We start from the raw sequence: 20,026 nt of genomic DNA on the forward strand, positions 1-20,026 counted from the left end.
CTTGGATTTGCATTTCCAACATTTTCTAGTTACACTCTTTCACTGGGATAGCTGTCTGGGAGAGTTCACAATTCCATTAGCCATAGCAGAAATAATGCATCAAATTCGTTTCCACCTGCAGTAACTCCCCATCTTTTTCCTGTTTTTGTTCATACCCTCACAAAGATGCATCTTGACATAATGGGCAGTTATCAGCTTATATCTCTACTTTCCATCACTATCTAAGACTTGGTTATTATCTTTGAATGATACATCTTGGGAGAGGGCCCTGCTTCACAGCTCTCATCCTTGTATTCAGGAACTGAACAGCACTAACACCCTTGAGAGTGCACTTTAATGTTCTGGGAGGAGTTGTAGTTCAGATTTAAAATACTGTATTGGCGTGACAAGCTATTCAGATGTTTCTAAAGGGCGGAAAAGGACAGGACCATCAGGTCTGTACTCCCATTTCCTACTCACACTGGGAGTGAGGGACATAAGTCAGTTGCAGTGCTTCTTATAGCTCCATTGAGATACTTGAGTGCTGGGGCAGATGCTCCAAAACATTCAGTGTTGTAGTTTCTCAACTGGGAGCTTTGCCGTTTTATCTATAAATTATCTGCAATGATAAACCTGCAGAGAAGGATTCTATTAGGAGTGCTGAGACCACTTTTCAAAGGTGCTGATTCTGGGGTATATTGCTGGGGACAACTGTATTTATTGTCCTGATATGCTACACTGATTGTAGTTATTACACTGGGGAGTTGTTCAATTTCTCAGGAAACTACTGTATAAGAAACTCAGCTTTCACTTGTCTTCCATCCCCACTGGTTGTCTCTACTAGGTTCAGAATTACAGAAACCTGGCCCGTATGTAATTCTTCCTTGTGTCAAGTAGAGAGATTTGAATCTGCTTGGGGAAAGAAAAGGATTGTTTGCTTATGTAAATTTCATAATTGCGAAAACATACATGGCCCTCAAAGACTTATCACAGTAGGAAACATCTGCCAGTGTTTATGGCTCATTTGGAGCCATTCAGGGCTAATGCAAAATACAGAATGGCTGCATCGAACCGTTTTCCTGAATCTGAAACACATGAAGTTAGAGATTCCGTGTGGTCCCACAGAGCAGAGTATCAGGCAGTGGGGTAATGCAGGAGTAAGTACTTCACTCTGAGTGCTTGTGTAGCTTCAGTATTTGAAAACCCAAGGGGACAAGTGAAGCAGGTATGTGGAAAAAAAGGCTCTTCACATGAGTAAACTGTCTCCTGATTGCTTGTTTGTGTAAAAGTGCAGGTGCTTAAGAATAGTTTGCCTCAGCCTTTCTTTATTGCAGGGTGTTTACACAGAATAGGACCATAAACCTTGTGTAAATCCCATTTCAGTGGAAAGGTTGCTAAATGAAGCTTGGGTTTAGGTGCATATTAACTAAGGAAGAAGGGATCAAAGGGGAGTATTGCCCTGGGTCGTGATAGGTATTTACATTGTGTAAGGCCTAAAGGAAAGGCAGAGAGAGGGATGTAACGTGACTGCAGAAAAATGGATTTAATAAAACTCAATTGATCTCAAATGAGAGACAATGGGAGGGGAGAGAGTTTAACCATCTTCCCTATTAATAACTATGACTAGCTGAGAACTACCATGTTCCTGTCTCACTCTCTTTATTTTTACTTGCAGGTGAAAGTTTCATTTGATCTAAACAACATACAGATCAAATACATGGATGAGGATAATGATGAGGTACTTATGTTAGTGATTCCGTGTGTGTGTATGTGTGTGAGGCCAGTAAGCAGTTGATGGTTTCTAGCTGGTTGTTCAGGCAAATGGTGTGTGTTGTGTTGGACAGGTCAGAGTTAACTCCTTTTGGAATGCTGCAGCTTCACATGCAGGATTCACTTTGCTGGTTTCCCCTCTTGTAAAATGAGATGTTCCTGTTTTAAAAAAGATGGAAAACTGCTGTCCTGTTGCCATCTCCCATGGACTCCTGAAAACCTGTAGTCGTTCCATGCTGTTATGTGGGAGGGATGTTCCTTTTCCTGAAGACTCACAGGGTTGTAGCTACTTGTGTTGTCAGCCACTGCAAAGCCCTAGCTACTTAGTCCATGCCATTTCTCATGGAAAATTTAGGTTTATTACTATGACGTGAAGCATGCAAATTCTTTGCATGTCTTATTCAAACTCCATGGTCTCTATGAAGTGATGCTTCTATCCTGAGTGAGTAAATTGCCTACTTGTAATTGTTCTTTTTGGGTAACTTCCTGCATGGCATAACCTGATTCACTCACTGCTTCTCAATATATAGTTAGAGGTTTAGATCACAATAAAACTCTTAGATAGCTCCTGAACATTGCCCCTGTTGGATAGCTCACAGCTCTTCTTGTATGCTGGGAGAAAAATCAACACTTCTGGAAGCTTTGAGGAGAGCCCTTTCTGGTTCTTTACTTTAGCAAACAGATCAGTATTGTGTTGTCTCAGAAAAAGATTACAGGAATGGGGTCTCCCTTTGTGTTTAAGTCACACCTATGAAGACTAGCTACTCTCTTTGTTAAACTTCATTCAGAAATGCTAACTGATGACTCATTGCCCAGGATCTTCAGAATCAACAGTCTGTAGTGATGAAATAGGATCTTTCTTATGCGACAGATTAGTAACTTTTCTGTGCACACTTACTAATCAGGCAAACTGTAGGAGATGGGGCTGGCTTGTGTCGAATTCAGTTGAGCATTACACCTTGAAAGGTAATAGGTCAGATCCTGCTCGTGTGATTGTTTCTGTCAATGGCCCAAAGACACGGATGGAATCTTCTCCAACTTGCTTCTAGTAGACAGGGTTGTGCCTCGAGGCCTCAGTTGGGGATTGGTATACAAATCTAGTAAAAAGACCATACAATCTAGGTTAATGACAAGATGCAGCAGGGTGAAATAACATCTGGGTGGAGATGAGGATGAGGTCACAGAAGTAAGACAGTTTCTGAAATTCAGAATAAGAAATAATTTTATTTGAATAAATTTTCAAATGTAGTTGGAACATATGGGGAGTAGTAATAGGAAATATTAATGATATGGGGGCTTTTGCTCACTATTATTTCTCTTCACAGGTCTCTGTCAATAGCGAAGGTAAGATATTACTTTGCTTTTCATACTTGGTTTATTATTTTCAGTAAAAGAATAGCACTGCTTAGATTTCTGGGGAAACATGGCACTGCTAGGCAGTGCCAAGTCAGGGCATCTCAGTGGTGAAGAGGGAAGGTCTGGGCTTCTGAAAATCTATAGCACTGCTATTCTTAAGACTCCCCTTTTAACCATCCTTCTGTTGTCTCCCTGACTTCTGAGCTTTGCTGGAAGCTATGTAGAGGGATGGTTTTTAAATTGTAGTTATTAAAAAGCCTGTGGAGTGTTGGCTAGTTCTGTCACCCTCATGGAATTGTTCTGCTTTTGTTTTGTGTGAGTGGCATCTGATCATTCTTCCCCCTAAAGTTCCCTGGATGGGGAATCCATGCTTGGTTGCTGGATGCTGACTTTATCATCAAAAAAAAGAACAGGAGTACTTGTGGCACCTTAGAGACTAACAGCCCACGAAAGCTTATGCTCTAATAAATTGGTTAGTCTCTAAGGTGCCACAAGTACTCCTGTTCTTTTTGCGGATACAGACTAACACGGCTGCTACTCTGAAACCTGACTTTATCATGTTCGTGACCCAAGCTCTTCACAAATGATGGGCTGTTTGGTCCGTCAAGGCTGCTGATGTCATGAATTTCTACCCGGGTAGGTCCTGACTCTCAGGTCTTCTGCAGAGTTCTAAGGGATTTTTTTTGTCATCCATTGGCTGATTGTATGGGAATTATGAGAAATGGGTAGAAATGAAGGGAGGAATGTTACATTGCCAGTCTGCAGGTGCATATACTGTCTTTTGTGCTACTTTTTGTAAATTGCAGAAGGCCCTTTAAATGCTATTGAGTCCCTGAGGAAGAGCACCATGTTATGTCTGGGACATGGAAATAGTCACACATTTCTTCTTTTTTCTTTTAGAGGAATATGAAGAAGCTCTGAAGGTAACTGGTCCCTGTAACTTTTTCTGATATCTTCAAAAATCTCTATAATGGAAATCCACATAGTGCTGGATTTTTCTCAGGCATGTGGGGAATCAGAACAACCTGGTTGTAAAGTTGCCTAGTTTTAGATGCTAGTTTGAAGATCTTATTAGAATAATTCTTCCAGGCCAAAATATTGTTACACTGACTTCCCAAACGTTTTCCATCTTAAAAAACAAAACAATATTCAGAGAATGTAAAAGGGACCCCAAAGCATGGTCTTGCAGACTCTTAAAGGCCTTACCACATACAAGGTCCAGTCCTGCATTCCTGAGTAATGTAAACTACAGTGGTGGTGAGCTCAGCTGCCGTATCTAAGGTTAATTTGTTAGAGCAGCTGTAAACTGTAAACCACTTGCTGGATAACTAGCACAAGAAAAATCCTTTCATCACTTGGTTCAGTTTTGAATTTCTGTTCTTGAAATAATGTTTAAATATTCAAGAACAAAAGAACTGTGAAGTAATCTCGTGACTGCTCCGGGGCTAAAATTTTTCATAGTCATTCTGTTTATCAGGTCAGATAAACTGCTCTCTTGTGGATTTAGCAAAACCTAGAGAAGCTCTGTCTTCTTTCCCTTCCATTTATATTATGACTTTCTTATGATTTTGTTTGGTAATAGAGACCAGCTGACTGTAATCTGGCATGTCACTTGCTTTTTTGGCTTTTCTGTCATACCATTGTAGTATATGTCTCTGCAGGAAAACTTGCTTGTTGCTTGTGAAATGGCGAGAATGGAAAGTGTATGTATCATGCACTGTTTACTTAGATTGCAGTTGCACAAGGAAATCAGCTCCAAATGAAAGTGTATCAAGTAAACTCCCTTCCAAGTGAAACTTCGCATTCCTGTTCCATGCAAGTCTGTGAAAAAGCTGGGATAGAAAAACTGTCCATTCCCAAAGATGGAAAGAGACCTCTCTCACACTATTCCATGCTTGCTCAGGCCTTAGGGCAGGACTTAAAGGCTGAAAGGGAAACCACAGCACAGGTAGGATACAGAACTGTATTGTTCAAAACAAATGATTCTGAAATGTTTCACTTGATAGCATATTATTGCAGGCTGGTAGTCATCTACCTGTACACAAGATGGAGGTTTGAGTCAAAATTTTGCCTCTCGGTCGCACCTGTTCAAACCCACTGAAATCAGTAAAGTTGATTGGCTGTAACTGAGGGGAGGTTTGTTTGGTCCGATATTAGGATGAAGGAATCCTTAATGTCGAGGACAGAGTCTTAAACATTATAAGAGGTGTGATTGTTAGATTCCTAAAGCTTTAATGAAGTGGGTTCTAGCCCATGAAAGCTTATGCCCAAATAAATTTTAGTTTCTAAGGTGCCACAAGGACTCCTCCTTGTTTTTGCTGATACAGACTAATTTGGCCACCACTCTGAAACTTGATTCCCTCTGTAATTCTCAGCTACAAACTAGCTGCTCTCAAATAATTTTCTCTAGCTTTCAGTGTGTAACTTTGCATCTAATGCTAATAATGGAGGAAGCTTTCAGTAAACTTAGTCTATGCAGACAGTGGCTTGCTTATGTGGCTTCCAGTGTTCTTCTAGGAGACTGAAACTCTATTTATGGTGAAAGGTGTTTGAGTGGAATATGTTCTGAACTCTCCTAGCTGTTCATGGGCGGGGGGGGGGAGGGTATGTATTTGGACTTGGTGTTTTTGCTGCTTAATCCCAAATTAATTGGAGATACATACAAGGAAATTATGTATTTAAGGTTTGCAATTTATTTTTGGTTCTACAGAAAAAGCTAAATCAAAACGAAGCTGAAGGGACCAATGAAAAGCCTCCAGAGTGGTTTACTAGCTACTTGGAATCAGTAAGTGTTTCCTTGGATCTTTGTCCTCTCAAAGGTTTGTGAGACACTGGGGGATGCGGGGAGGTTTTTGTTTCTTACAAATATAGGTCTGGTTAATCTGGTTTCCTTAAAGCAGATGGCACTTGGCTTCTAAATATCAAGAAGCCACTACAGTTCCTAAAATGTGGTCCACATTGAAAGTTACAACTGCTCTATCCCTTGTCAAAGCTGGATTGTTCCCTGTTGAACATTTACAAGGGTTGTCCAATCTGATTTTAAATAATCTTAGCTTTCACAAGGGTTGGAGTAGTTTAGGGATTCTCACTCTTTCCATTGGGAGACTCTCATGGTAGAATCCATGTTGCATTCCACACAGCCCTTAGGATCTCATGCTAGTCATTGTCCTGAAGAATTAAATAAAACATGGTGTCGCTGTTAGAAAGTCCTGTTTGACCAGTTCAACAGGTGTAGCCCTCAGGGCTTATTAAGACTTGGAACCACAACATAAACAGAGCAATTAAGAGAGGCTAGGCCACTAAAGGTAACACTTCTTTGGAGACCAATGGGTATAACATATAGACTGTTAACATGGGTTATTAATGTTGTTGTCAATCAGCTCCTTAATACACAAGCTAACAGGAGAGATGACTAGCCAGGAATAATCGGCTACCACCTTTCTGAACTAATCCAAGTCATAATGATCCCTGTAATAATAGCACCACAAACTAAGCAGCCCCTTATTTAGAAGGCACTAGCTAATGATATTTAAAGTAGGATCTGGTAAGTAAAGGCAGGATTCAGACTTTTAGGGATCCTCTAAAAATGAAGGCTGGAGGCCTGCTTGCTGTCTGGAATGGTCCACGCAAACCCGGAATTTAAGGGAAAATACTAGACTTACCTAACTCCCAGTTACCTGATTTGCTTGGGAAGCTGTGCCATAGTCAATATTTAGAATCTTCTGTTTGCTTTTCTGCTATAAACTTGATTCATTAAATAAGTAGTTTGGTATTTTGTAAAATGCCAACTGTCTGTCTGAGGGGGTGATACTCCACTGATTTCAGTCTGGAAGTTGCCAGGAGAGGAAAAGGAATTAACAATGAACTTTTTGTCTTAAAAATTGGGAATATTGGGACTATGTGGACCAAAACCTAAAGTCCAGGCAGGTGCCATTGGTGACCACCTTCTTTTCCTCAGTTTAGGGAACAAGTAGTTAAAGAAACTGTTGAGAAACTTGAGCAAAAACTAAGTGAGAAGCTCATCCTTCATAATCAGCCCCCAGACTCATCTAGCAGCTCTACCACAATAGCACAGCCCGCTCCAGAGACCCAGTCGACACCAGGCAGCCAGTGTGACTGGCTAATCTCCTGCAGCAACTGCCACGCCCGGATTGTGGGGATCCGCTACCAGTGCAGGTACAGTCTGATGGCATCTGGTTGTTTAGAAGAGTGACATATCAGTGATGCATGCCTATGCATTATAGGATGAGAAATTGTTGGCACTTGGAAAAATCTCCAAAGTTTGAATCCACAGAGTGTGATCCTTGTCTCAGATGCTCCTGTGTGCATTGCTGCATGTCTTGTATAATCAGTAACTGTACCATGTGCTTTTGGTGATTTGACAACTTTCTCAGTGGCATATGGGCCTAGATCTGAGATCATGATGTCTTCTGTAAATAGTTCTCTTGTTGGTCATGATTGGTTACTAGGTAAATGCACATTTTTTTTTCTCCTCTTCCTCTCCGTAGCCACACCAGAATTCAAAGCACTGAATCCTGCATTACAAATACATTTATAAGGACCTTACTGAGCGGTATCTTAAGTGCCGTGTGATAACACAAATCCCATAAAAAGGGGCAACTTCCCTTTGAGTTCCTGTAAAAACAAATGCTTCGTTCTTATGGCCTAAATAGCAACTGTAGCAATTGACATAGTTCAATCTGATGTATATTTCCTCTGTCACTCAGAGCGTACAGATTGAGATACTTCCATTAATTTCATTTCATCATACATCTGCTTTATAGCCCTGGGACGCTGCTAAGAGCTTTGGTGTCCTGTCCCCTACACTGTATCATCCACTGTACTGCAGTATATTTTACAGAGAATTTTGTTTAGTTTTTCTTACCCTCTGTTGCAAACAATCTGCAGTCAGTCACTCATGAGTTGAGGAAGGCCTGTTTTAAGATGTGACACTAAAGAGGAAATGACTCAATGTCTTGGATGGAGTTGGGTTGGAAAGAATGTTCCCGATAGAGGTGGCTGCACAAATGATGGAGCCGACTCCTGCTCCACCCAAGTAATCTTGCCTAATATGCAGAGGTTCCGATACAGTGATTGCGTCTTTAGGGAGATGGGGGTGTTACCCATATGAGGATTTCCTTTCCTACACACACACACACACACCTTCGTTTATTTGCCTTTAAGTAACCTGCTTGCCTTTACTTCTTTTGCAGTGTGTGCCCAGCCTACAGTATCTGTGAACCGTGTGAGACAGGGACGTATGCACATGATCCTAATCATATCTTGTTGAAGTTGCGGAGACCTGTTCTATGTGTCTCTGAGACATACAGCGTTGGGCAGTTCTCTCCTCGTCTCCCTGCTACTCTGGAGCAAGTTAGGTAAATGCGTAGCTGCCTCAGTTACATGGCAATGTTCTTCTGGTCTGCAGGAGGCAGTTTGAAAACGCCTATAATTGGGGTTTTGTTTAGGTTTTTATGATGGCTATAGAAGAAAGCAAGAAGTGGAAACTGGCATATGCATTATTTCCAGAATATGGAGCAGATGACTAAGCAGAGTAGCATATGTCTGTGCCACATGAAATCCAAGACTGTCCTAGACTCTTCAGCAGGAAGGTGGACGAGATCGTTAGGTAGAGGTTTCTTCTCCTTTCTCGTCTTATAGCTGGGTTCTGCAGGACCTAACGAGTTCAGTATCTCCCTGTGATACCACATATGTTAATGCGGCTTCCGTGAGTTCGCTCTTCCATCAGGGCCACATTGAATATCTTCTCCAGCTACTCTTCAGGCATTGTCGCAGATTTCCATCCTTTGAGAAATGTGCCCTTCAAAAGCTGTCCCTGGGATATTGCTCATAGAGGCCTGAGGTTTTTCATTTAGTGTTCCATGAAACATTCCTGGCAGAATTAGAGTTTATGTTGTTGGAAGCTGAACTCCAGGTTGGTTGCTAAGTGTATGTTGTACAGAGCTGGATGTCTTTATTTGCAGGCTCCAGAAACAGATGGACAAGAGATTTCTGAAGGCAGAAAAGCAAAGACTACGAGCGGAGAAGAAACAGCGCAAGGCTGAAGTCCGAGAGCTCAAAAAGCAGCTCAAGCTGCACAGGAAGATTCACCTGTGGAACTCGGTCCATGCGCTGGAGCTCACGGGCTCCCCCGCTATCAAACCAGAGAGCCTGCAGCCCAGTGCCCTCAGGTAAGGAATGCTGGGAGCCCGAGCTGGAGCTCACGGGCTCCCCCGCTATCAAACCAGAGAGCCTGCAGCCCAGTGCCCTCAGGTAAGGAATGCTGGGAGCCCGAGCTGGAGCTCACGGGCTCACCCGCTATCAAACCAGAGAGCCTGCAGCCCAGTGCCCTCAGGTAAGGAATACTGGGAGCCCGAGCAGCGCTTCGTGCATTGCTGTGCCATTTCTCGATCCTGTGATGCAATGAGCTTAAAATGTCCTGTCGAATTTTATGAAATAATGAAAGGCTAAATCCTGGAGACTCTCACTGTTGGCAGTGAGAGTCCATGAGAGCTTTGACCTAGTGAGGACTGCAAGGTTTGATGCTGTTTGTTAAAATCCTATCCCTTACCAAAAATCTGAAAACAGGTGTATCTGGAGCATCAGCTGGGCATGTTGTGAGTTGGGAGAGCGTGAGGGGTTTAAATTTGAGGTGGTGTAATAGGGAGGGAGGGCAGCATAAATTGAGGTTGAACAGACTGCATTTTTTTTATGGTCTTCCTGACTGGCTCCTTTTGGAATCTAGTCTGTACTCCATGTGCACAGTTTTTGCACAAGACCATGCTGAGGTAAGCATGGAGGCGATAGCACCCTTTTGTCTCATTAGATGGGAGTCTTTCATGGAGAGAAGTCTGCTTGAGTTTTTCCATTATTCTACTTTATGCATGTACAGATTTAAAACATGTAATATCTCTGGTTTCTCATTCCCTTAAAATCATTGGGGTGTATTTTTTTCCCTTTACATATGTCTGAATCCAATTAACATTAGTTGGAGCTACTTTATACTCGTGGAGATTTTAATAGATCCAATTGTGTTACCTATTTGCTAAGTAGGAAATATTTCCACTTTTTTTAAAGGACACCAATTTGAAATGTAGTGCAGGACCTGAAACTGTGTTTAAATTGACCTGTCCCTAAGCCTCCTTCCAAGTTTTGGGTGGGTGGGTGGGGGGAACATTTAAACTCCTCTATTGCGGAGAGTCCTTACGGGGAAATGATGAGGCTGACCAGATACTAGTATTCTGATTCAACAAAGCATTTCAGTATGTGTTTTAAATGCTTTGCTTTGAATCTAGGCCAAAGACCTGTCAAATGAAAGTAAACCAGCTGGGAACAAATTATTTCATTAATATAAGTCTTTAAATGTTGTAACTATACTAGGGGAAATTTTCAGAAAAGTGTTTTATTTTGACCCCTATAAGCAAAGGGAGACCAACTGCTTAAATGGTGGCTTTTAAAACTTAAGTTGAAGATATTTATTTAAAATGCTAGGGCTTTGGATCTGCCTTCCACAGGCGGAGGAGGAGGAGGAGGACAACTGAAATAGGTCAGTCTGCTTCATTCAGTCAATTTCAGAACGGCTTCTGTGCTTTGTTCTATACTCAGGAGTCATGTCCAGCCCTGCCCAACCGTTGTCCCTACACTGAGTGCAGCCTTCGTGGATGAGAATTTGCCTGATGGGACTCACATACAACCAGGGACAAAGTTTATCAAGCACTGGCGAATGAAGAACACTGGCAACGTGGAGTGGAGCTCAGACACCAAGGTGCCCGCCCCCCCCTTTGCTATCGCTGTGTTTACACTCGTAAATCACTTGAGTAAGTTCCAGGAGGTAAAGTTTGTATGTGTTGGCTACGGACGGGGATTGTGGTTCTGACTGCAGTCGAAGCAACACCTGCCTCAGATTCTGGCTAGTCTGTTCATAGAAGAGTACACTTCTTGCACTCCTCAGGAATAGATGGCAGAGGACTGAAAAAAAGGGGTTAATTACCGCCATAACTTTGGGAAACTATATTGAGTTAGTGACTTGCCAAGGGGGGGAGGGGTCCCACAGCATGGTCGTTCTATCATACATCCGCTTTTGCTTCTATCACATACACACATCTGACCATAGCACCACAGCCTCTTTCTTTCATTAGTCTAGACCAAAATCAAAACTGAAACATCACTATTTTATCAGCCTTTGCTGTGACTGTGACTTACGTAGAAAGTCTGAAGGGTTCATTAGAAGGGTCGAGTAGAGCTGGTGATTGTGTGGGAGGTTAGGGTGCCAATAAACTAGTTGGTTTTGTTTTTTTTAATCCTTCAGCTGAAATTCATGTGGGGAAATCTGACCCTGGGGTCTTCTGAAAAAAAGGACGTGTTGGTGCCATCCCTGCCAGCAGGGCAAGTGGGGATTGTCTCGGTCGAGTTTATTGCTCCTGCTCTAGAAGGGACCTACGCTTCTCATTGGCGGCTGTCACACAAGGGGGAGCAGTTTGGGCCCAGAGTTTGGTGCAGTATTGTTGTGGATCCTTCCCCAGTCACTGCCTGCTCGGAGAGGAATCCGAAGACCTCTAGTTTCAGTCTAAAGGATAAAGCTTCCTGTAGAAACGAGGCAAGTATCCCAAACTGATAGGATGGAATCTGCCTATGGAAGAAAGACTAGCGTCTGTTTCTGTTTGGTGCAGTGGTGTAGTTGCGTCCATCCTCCCGCAGTGTTGGGGATTGTTTCAGTTGTTTCCCATTGTTTAAAAAAGATGGCCTAACTTTGTTGCGGTAGTAGTTGCTGACATAGAATATCAGGGTTGGAAGGGACCTCAGGAGATCATCTAGTCCAACCCCCTGCTCAAAGCAGGACCAATCCCCAAATGGCCCCCTTCCAGGATTGAACTCACAACCCTGGGTTTAGCAGGCCAATGCTCAAACCACTGAGCTATCCCTCCCTCCTGTATTACCTGCTGCTTTGCCGAGCCTTGAATTAATTGTTGCAGTGTATTACAGCTGGGTTTTTTTTATTTTGTTGTAACTGAAACCTTGCAAGATACCATTCTTATGATATTTGCACTTGTCCATAAAGCTCCAAGTAGGTGGAGTGAGGCTTTTTTCATATTCATAGCGTCTTTCTGCATAACATTCTGGCTTCATATTTTATATAACTATATTTTTGAGCCTCCTGCAAACATCAGAGGATGTTAATCTAAGGTGCCTCGGGGCTGCATCTCCTCCCCACCCTTGGTTTTCTGCAGGCGGTTTCTTCAAAATCAGAAGCAGAAGGGCAGCAGGCTGGTGAGGGGATGGAGCAGACAGACTTGCCAGTGCCAGCCATCCCTCTGAAGATTAAAAATATCCCCAATGAGAGAGAGTTTTACATCCCATCAGTTGATCTCCTTACTGCGCAGGTAAAATACCAAATTAAAGGCAAAGGAAGAAAGAAGATTTTGTGCCCTGGTTTTAGTAAAGTGCATAGATATTTACAGGGGTTAGTTGCCTCTGTCTTCTTGAACTGTGAGCTGTTTTGGGTTCAGGAAAATACAGGCCACAGCTTTCTTGATTCAATAAAACTACTATTTCCTTGGAGCAACCAGTAGTGGGAACTTGTTGCCACTACAATAGGTATGCCACCCATCTTGTTGCCCCAGTAGAACCTATTCCACACTGAGTTATATGGGCACCTTCCCTCCTTTGCCTCTAATAAAGGGCATTTGTATGTGCATTGCTCCCACTGTATAGTCTCCCTCTTTCTGGCCATTCACTGATTTTAAAAACACAGCTATTCTTCTGCATTGGACATAGGAGTCCTACTAGAGAGCTGCGGTCTGCCTGAAATTCTGAGGCCCGTGGAGAAGTGGAGTAGATTTATTTATAATAAATGTGGTGCTGCTAGGTTCTGTGGGAGGGTGCAGTGCAGGGCACAGTAATGGAAATGATCTGGGGTTTCCTCCTGTAGGATTTGCTGTCCTTCGAGCTGCTGGATATTAACATTGTGCAAGAACTGGAGCGAGTGCCACACAACACTCCTGTTGGTAAGGAACTTCTTAAATTCTGGTGCACAGCATCTCCCATTCCAGGAGGCCTACAATAGAGGCGTATGACTGTGGTCACGCAGACAGCTGATTCTCCCTTTGAGTCTCCATGGACTGTGATGCTGGAGAAGCGATTTGGCCCTCTGCATGCGAGACTTTGCCTCTTGAGACACAGAGGTAGAGTAATGAGCTCTTACAAGCTCAGCGTCTTCTCTGCCCTTCACTCAGAATTCCCCTTGCTCTGGCCCAAGGGGAATTTTGAGGGTCCCTTGTGCGTTCATTCTTGACTCCCTTTCTCACTCACATCACCGTGAACAAGGTGATGGACCTCAAGGGAGGCTGCACTTCTGTCCACCCACCCAGCCAGTGTCAATGGAGCATCATAGATCAGTCTGTTTGAGGTGCTTGTTCGTGACACCCACGGTCCCCATCAACCTTGCAGCAAGTAACCTGAGGGGGGTGCTAAACCTAAAAATGGCTAATTGCTTGAAAGGTTGCCTTTTGTTTAGCCGGAAGTCTTCTCCTGTAATGCAAATAAACTTTTTTTTGCCTTTATTTTCCAGACATGACTCCATGCATGTCTCCTCTGCCACATGATAGTCCTCTGGTAGAGAAGCCTGGCTTGGGTCAGATAGAGGAGGAGAATGAGGGGAGTGGATTTAAACCAGTACCTGGTAAGCAGTCACCCTTGGAGTCCCCAGGAACATTTCCCATTTTCTCTAGGTTGCTAGCAGCTTAAGATCTGTAAGTGGGAACCAGGAACCCTACCTGCTGCCACCACCAAATGCAGCCGTGTGTATTTCCAGCTGCATTTGTTGCAACCTTTTTATTGCCTTAAATTGCCTCTGTAGCCTGAAATGCAGCAAAAATGGTTCCTCCTTATTCAGCATTTCTACTCACTGAGTCTGAGTCCAAACTACTTTAGTGACTTAAACAAATGTTTACTCCTGTTAACCCTTTTTAAGGAGGCACAAATGAGAATGCCTGGCTCATAATCTACCATTGGCTGATCCACTCTGATTGCAGGATTCACGTGGATTTTAGATCCAGTGAGAAACATCAAGTATCAGAGGGGTAGCCGTGTTAGTCTGAATCTGTAAAAAGCAACAGAGGGTCCTGTGGCACCTTTGAGACTAACAGAGGTACTGGGAGCATAAGCTTTCGTGGGTAAGAACCTCACTTCTTCAGATGCAAGTCAAGTGAGAAACAGCAGTTAGAAAATCCCCAGAATTGATCCAGAACTCCCCCTTGCAGTTGTGCATTGAGTTATGCTCCGACACTGCAGTCTCTTTGGTCCACGCTTTTCTCAAGATTCTACTCACTTATATTTAACTTAAAGGAAGTGAACTCTGGAATGCATCTGTTTCAAAGAAGTAATCACATTTGAAAACCTAGAGGTTTTCTTGTGCTAGCCTCTGCCCTGGTCAGGCTGCCTTTCACGCAGTCCATGTGATACATTCCTCTAGCTGTACTAAAATAACCTGGAGTACTTCACTTGCAAAGTGTTAATTGAAGCCTGCTGTCCTGCAGATGCTCACATGGTGAAAGTGAAGGCTGAACATCCAGTGAACTTGGAAGAAGGGGAAGAAGACATGAGTGGGACTCAGTTTGTATGTGAAACAGTCATACGCTCACTCACCCTGGATGCTGCACCTGACCACAAACCCCCTCAAAGGAAGAAATCGCTGCAGAGTGAGTGCTCCCCTCAGCTGAGTTCTGAGGCTTTATTTAATTTTGTGCAGCTGAACCTTGGTAATAAATTGCCTCCCCTGAAGGTGGGTACGGCATTTTAACTGTTCTTCCTGTTTCTTCTATTAGGCTCCCTGCAAACACTACAAGACACCTTCAGTTACAGTGTAAAAAGTGAAGAAGCTAGTAGGACAAAAAGTAATTCCGCTTCCAAACCCAAGGAAATGGGGTCAAAGAGCCAACAGACAGAAGAAAATAGGTTTGGTAAGTGAAATGGATTCTGAGTCCGGAATGGACCACTGTAATAATCTAATCTGACCTCCTTCTTAACACAGGATAGGACTTCTCTCAAAATAATTCTTGTTTTGATTTAGAACTGCCTTTAAAAAACAAAACAAAAAAACAATCAGTGGGGTCAACTGTGTGTTTGAATGCCTGACTCTAAGGCTGTAATGGATCCCGTGATAAACTCTGAAGTACAATAAGAAGTCTGTGGAAGGGAGTCATGTTGCATTAGAAAATCTGTGTCTGTACTCTAACGGAGCAGCACTTGAAACAGTTTTCTTCTGCAAAATGGAATTAAACTATAGCAGGCTAATGAAAACTTGAAAGGGGAATTCTAGTTGGGTAGGTGTCTGTTATAACACTAGGTGAAGGGCCTGGTTTTCAGCCTGAGTCCACGTTAGGCCATATCTACACTAGCATTTATGTCAGAAAAACTTCTGTGAGTCCGAGGTGTGAAAAAAACACACTGTTACACTGACAGAAGCACTCGTGTGTACAGTGCTATGTCGGCAGGAGACGCTCTCCCGCCAACTTAGCTATCGCCGCTCATTGAGCTGGTTTTATTATGTTGACAGCAGAGCTCTTTCCCGTCGACATAACACAGCTACATAAGCGCTCGTACAGCGGCGCGGCTGTAAGCTTGTAAGTGTAGACATGGCCCCAGTGTGCACAACTAGATGGGAGCACTTCTTGCTTTGTGTTGATAGTTGGTAATCTGTGTATAGGTGCCTGCCTAGCCAAAGACTGAAAATCAGGCTCAAATTTCTAAGTCCTCACTGTAATTAGTGTGCATGTTGCATTTTGCATTCACTTAATAATATGGCCTGTCCCTTTCTCACATCCCCTCACTTTTTCCACGGGCTAGGGTGCACTCTGGAGATCTGTACTCAGTCCCTAAGGAGGTGAGTTGCAAGCCCAATTGATCTGTGTGGTTGTGAGGTTTCAGCTACCTGGTCACTTCTGGAGGTGCCTGTAATGGGTTCTCCCCGGGGTGCCACCTGGAACTGGGGTACCACTGAGCGCTCTGACTCACCAGCCTGGGCTCCTCTCACACTATGCTGCTGTGACAAGTTACAGACCCGCTCCCGGTCCTACACCTCCACCAGCAATCACACAGGCAGGGACACACCCAGCTGCAGTTACATGCAATAGAGAGGCGACAGCCAAAATAACCACCCGCTTCTCAGTGTAGGACTCCAGAGTTGTACCATCCTGCCCTGGTCAAAACCCTGACCCCTATGAATTTATTATCCAGTTCGCCTCCCAGTCAATGTGAAGGGGAAATGCAACAGCCTTTGTCCCTTGAGCTAAGATTTCCAAGCACTTCATTCAAACTCACTGGTTTAGATAAAGCAAAAACAAATTTATTAACTACAAAAGATAGATTATAAGTGATAGCAAACAGATCAAAGCAGATTACCTAGTAAATAAACAAAAACGCAAACTAAGCTTAACACACTAGATAGATTGGATATGCATTAGTAGTTTCTCACCCTGAGTGATGGTACAAATAGGCTTTCAGATTCATAAAGCACAAGCTGCACTTGCTTTACAGCTTGGAATCCCCAAGTTTTTCATATGCAGGCTAGAAAATCCCTTTAGCCTGGGTCCAGCACTTCCCCCAGTTCAGTCTTGGTTCCTCAGGTGTTTCCAGGAATCCTCTTGTGTGGGGAGTAAAGAACAAGCGAGGATGTCACTGTCTGCCTTATATTGCTCTAGCATGTGGCAGGAACCCTTTGTTTTAAACTTGGTTCCTAGACCAGTTTGTGGAAAAATACAGACCTCCCGAGATGGAAGTCCAGAGTCATGTGGCCTGGTCACATGGCCTTGCTTACCTTGCTCAGTCATAGGAGCCATTACTTATAGAACAGGACTTGTGGCACCTTAGAGACTAACACATTTATTTGAGCATAAGCTTTCATGGGCTACAAGTTATGCACAAATAAATGTGTTAGTCTCTAAGGTGCCACCTGTTCTTTTTGCAGATACAGACTCACACGGCTGCTATTTTGAAACCTGTCATTACTTATAGACTGTCTGGAACGTTTACAGGAAGGTTAAGTTCTTTCAGGGTCCATTGTCTTTGCTGATGGGCCATCAGCACTGTCTGGCTTCTTCATTGTTGTACCTGGAAGGCTAGTTGTGGGTGTCACCCAGAGTAAGCACATTTGAAATACAGATACTTAGTCAATATTCATAACTTTAGATGCAAAAATGAAACATGCATACAAATAGGATAATCATATTCAGCAAATCATAATTTTTCCAATGACCCCTCACATGGCCCATCTTGTACAAAATGCATCATAATTATGCCATAATCATATTATTATAATATCACTGTGAGGAATATGGGATGCAGTGTCACAGTGCCTTTCTAACTTAAAGTACCCAGGCATAGTGCAGTTCTTTGCCCCTCTGCCCCTGTGTGAGCACTGGGTAAACAACCTGATATACAGCCGGAAGGCCAGGTAGTAGCAAAGACAAAGTGCAACCCCACTAATCTCATGCCAAAGGTCATTTAGACAAGGTCTGCTTCCCAGCCAGTTGAAAGCCCACACCATCACCACGTGCACACAGGAAAAAACCTGGCCAGCCTTGGTACCAAAGGTCCTGCAGTTTTTTTCTGAGCTCTGGTCTTGTGTTTGTAGGCAAATGGTGCCTTTGTTGCCAAGCTGGTCTTAATGGCAAAATTCTAGTACACCATTCTTTTTCTTCTGTTAGAGAAACTTGCAGTGTCTGACGGAGCAAATCTCAGTGGGGAGCCTAGTGACGCAGAGTATGAAGAGGAGGAGGATGTTAAAGATGAAGTTCAAAGCCAAATGTCCTCTGCTTCTTCAGAGGATTATATCATTATTCTCCCTGAGTGCTTCGATACCAGCCGTCCACTGGGAGAGTCTATGTATAGCTCTGCCCTCTCTCAGCACAGTTTGGAAAGAGCGATAGACACTGAAATGGAGATGGTGATCCCAGAAGGAGAGAGCCAGCCTCAGGTCCATAATATCAACGATATCTTAACAACTTCACAGACGTTGGATGCAGTACCGTTGACCCCAGAGATCGTCAGCACCTTACCCCAGCCACAAAGGTATGGAGGATGTGGGTGCTTCTGTGTCAAGAACAAAAATGCTAAAGATAGAAATTCTATGTCTATGGGGCACTGAGCCTGAGCCCTGTGTGCAAACTGAAAAAGTTACATTTGTGCTGTTTGAAAAGTATATGCAAGTATGAATGTCTCAGATCCTGCTGTACCATTTAAGGAAGAATCTTCTGTACAGCCTGTACTGACTCCAGAACTGAGGTTTGCGGTTTTGGCTTCTATATCTTTCTACATGGTTTTTATATATAACTTTTTTTTTTTTGCAGGAACCCCTCTTTTCTTCAGAGTCATAGTCTCCAAAAACCAAATTTGCCATTTACAGAGGAAATACCGTCCACTGTTCCTGATCAAATAAGAGAAGGTACCTGCAGCCTATATTATAAATTCCATAGGCGGCTGCTTCGTAACATACACTGTTAACTACATGCGCTACTCGTTGTCACCTGTTTGTTGGGTTCTGCAGCATATTATTTCTATTAAAGTAGTGTCTAAAATCTGCTAGTTGCCATAGAGGCAAAGGAAGATGCAGTTTCTCCCCACGCTCTTTGTATGGTTGTCTTTTATACTATAAATTCTTTGGGGATAAAGTAGTACAGCATACAGTCAGAATGATTCTTTTATACACAAATGATCCCTTTTGACTTTTCAATTTATCCAACCAGCAATGGTTAACTTCTTGTTTGGGTAGAAGCGTGCCTGAAGAGAGGGATTTGGAGATGTGCTAACTAATCCTGACCCCATTTTCTGGCAAAGACAGATCTGCTGAGGCAGATGTTGCTGAGGCAGAGGTGGGACTCCTAGGCATCCCACAAAAGGCCCTGTGGAAATCAGTCTGTCTCAGTGGTGCTTTCTGAATGCAGAGGGTTAGTTCAGTGGTTTGTCCATTGGCCTGCTAAACCCAGGGTTGTGAGTTCAATCCTTGAGGGGGCCACTTAGGGATCTGGGGCAAAATCAGTACTTGGTCCTGCTAGTGAAGGCAGGGGGCTGGACATGATGACCTTTCAAGGTCCCTTCCAGTTCTAGGAGATGGGATATCTCAATTTATTATTATTATTATTATTATTATTTATTAGAGGGTGCAGGGGAAAAGGGGCAGTGGTGGTGAAAGATAAGTACCCCTTATCCCATGATCCCCAAACACTGGATAGCTGCAGCACCCAGCTTAGAGTATGGTGAACTGGCTGCCTACAAGCTTGTGATGTCTGTGTTAAACATAGTTTCTTGTGGCCTGTGGGAACCTCACTACTCACTTCAGTTCGCATACGCAAACCACAGCTGTCTACTATGCTTGTTGACTGCACCTGCTCACTTGTTTTGATTTATTTCTAGAGCCCAGATATGAAGACTTTCCTGGACCAAGACCTTCAAGAATTGTAAATAATAATAAATTGAAGTGCCCAGAATACACAAGGTAATTGAAACCAATCAGTTATCACTTCAGAATTGATGCATCTTGGCTTCGCATCTCTTTGAACTAAGAGAAGCAATTAAGGGCACAGTTTCTCTTTGTAGGCTGTGGAGATGGGGGGAGCCTGTCTTAGTAACATTCAATTCAAGATTTCAGAGATTCAATTACTGATTTCAATGGAGCCAGATCTTTAAAAGAGCTCTGCTCTGATTTATGCACCTAAATGAAGGGGCCAAAGTTGATGAGCACTTTGAAAATCTGGCCCTTGACTTGCATGCTTCTGTTAGAGCGGAGTCCTTCTGAAAATCTGGTTTGTTGCCTCCAGGTCTTTCAGATTCTTAGGAAAAAATTAAACTAAAGACACAGTGAGAATGCAACCAACTTATAAAGATGTTCTGAGTTGGATGTACAGCATAGTAATCTAAACAGAAAAGG

The 20,026-nt window shown here is 43.2% G+C and overlaps 1 protein-coding gene across 4 annotated transcripts in view; it reads left to right on the forward strand.

Moving 5' to 3' along the window:
- The window catches only part of NBR1 (NBR1 autophagy cargo receptor), a 29,773-nt gene that overhangs the window by 3,365 nt on the left and 6,382 nt on the right, over nt 1-20,026 (forward strand). For all 4 annotated transcript variants that reach the window (XM_034755695.1, XM_034755693.1, XM_034755694.1 and 1 more), the window contains exons 3-20: nt 1,655-1,717; nt 3,075-3,093; nt 4,006-4,028; nt 4,835-5,053; nt 5,816-5,890; nt 7,064-7,281; nt 8,319-8,483; nt 9,090-9,296; nt 10,711-10,870; nt 11,414-11,701; nt 12,333-12,485; nt 13,034-13,109; nt 13,673-13,783; nt 14,640-14,801; nt 14,928-15,062; nt 17,808-18,171; nt 18,450-18,544; nt 19,513-19,594. In XM_034755695.1, the coding sequence (XP_034611586.1) occupies nt 1,655-1,717; nt 3,075-3,093; nt 4,006-4,028; nt 4,835-5,053; nt 5,816-5,890; nt 7,064-7,281; nt 8,319-8,483; nt 9,090-9,296; nt 10,711-10,870; nt 11,414-11,701; nt 12,333-12,485; nt 13,034-13,109; nt 13,673-13,783; nt 14,640-14,801; nt 14,928-15,062; nt 17,808-18,171; nt 18,450-18,544; nt 19,513-19,594 (2,615 nt within the window). The remainder of the gene's footprint in view (nt 1-1,654; nt 1,718-3,074; nt 3,094-4,005; nt 4,029-4,834; nt 5,054-5,815; nt 5,891-7,063; nt 7,282-8,318; nt 8,484-9,089; nt 9,297-10,710; nt 10,871-11,413; nt 11,702-12,332; nt 12,486-13,033; nt 13,110-13,672; nt 13,784-14,639; nt 14,802-14,927; nt 15,063-17,807; nt 18,172-18,449; nt 18,545-19,512; nt 19,595-20,026) is intronic.

The sequence above is a fragment of the Trachemys scripta genome, chromosome 23, assembly GCF_013100865.1.
Source record: "Trachemys scripta elegans isolate TJP31775 chromosome 23, CAS_Tse_1.0, whole genome shotgun sequence".
Lineage (NCBI taxonomy): Eukaryota > Metazoa > Chordata > Testudines > Emydidae > Trachemys > Trachemys scripta.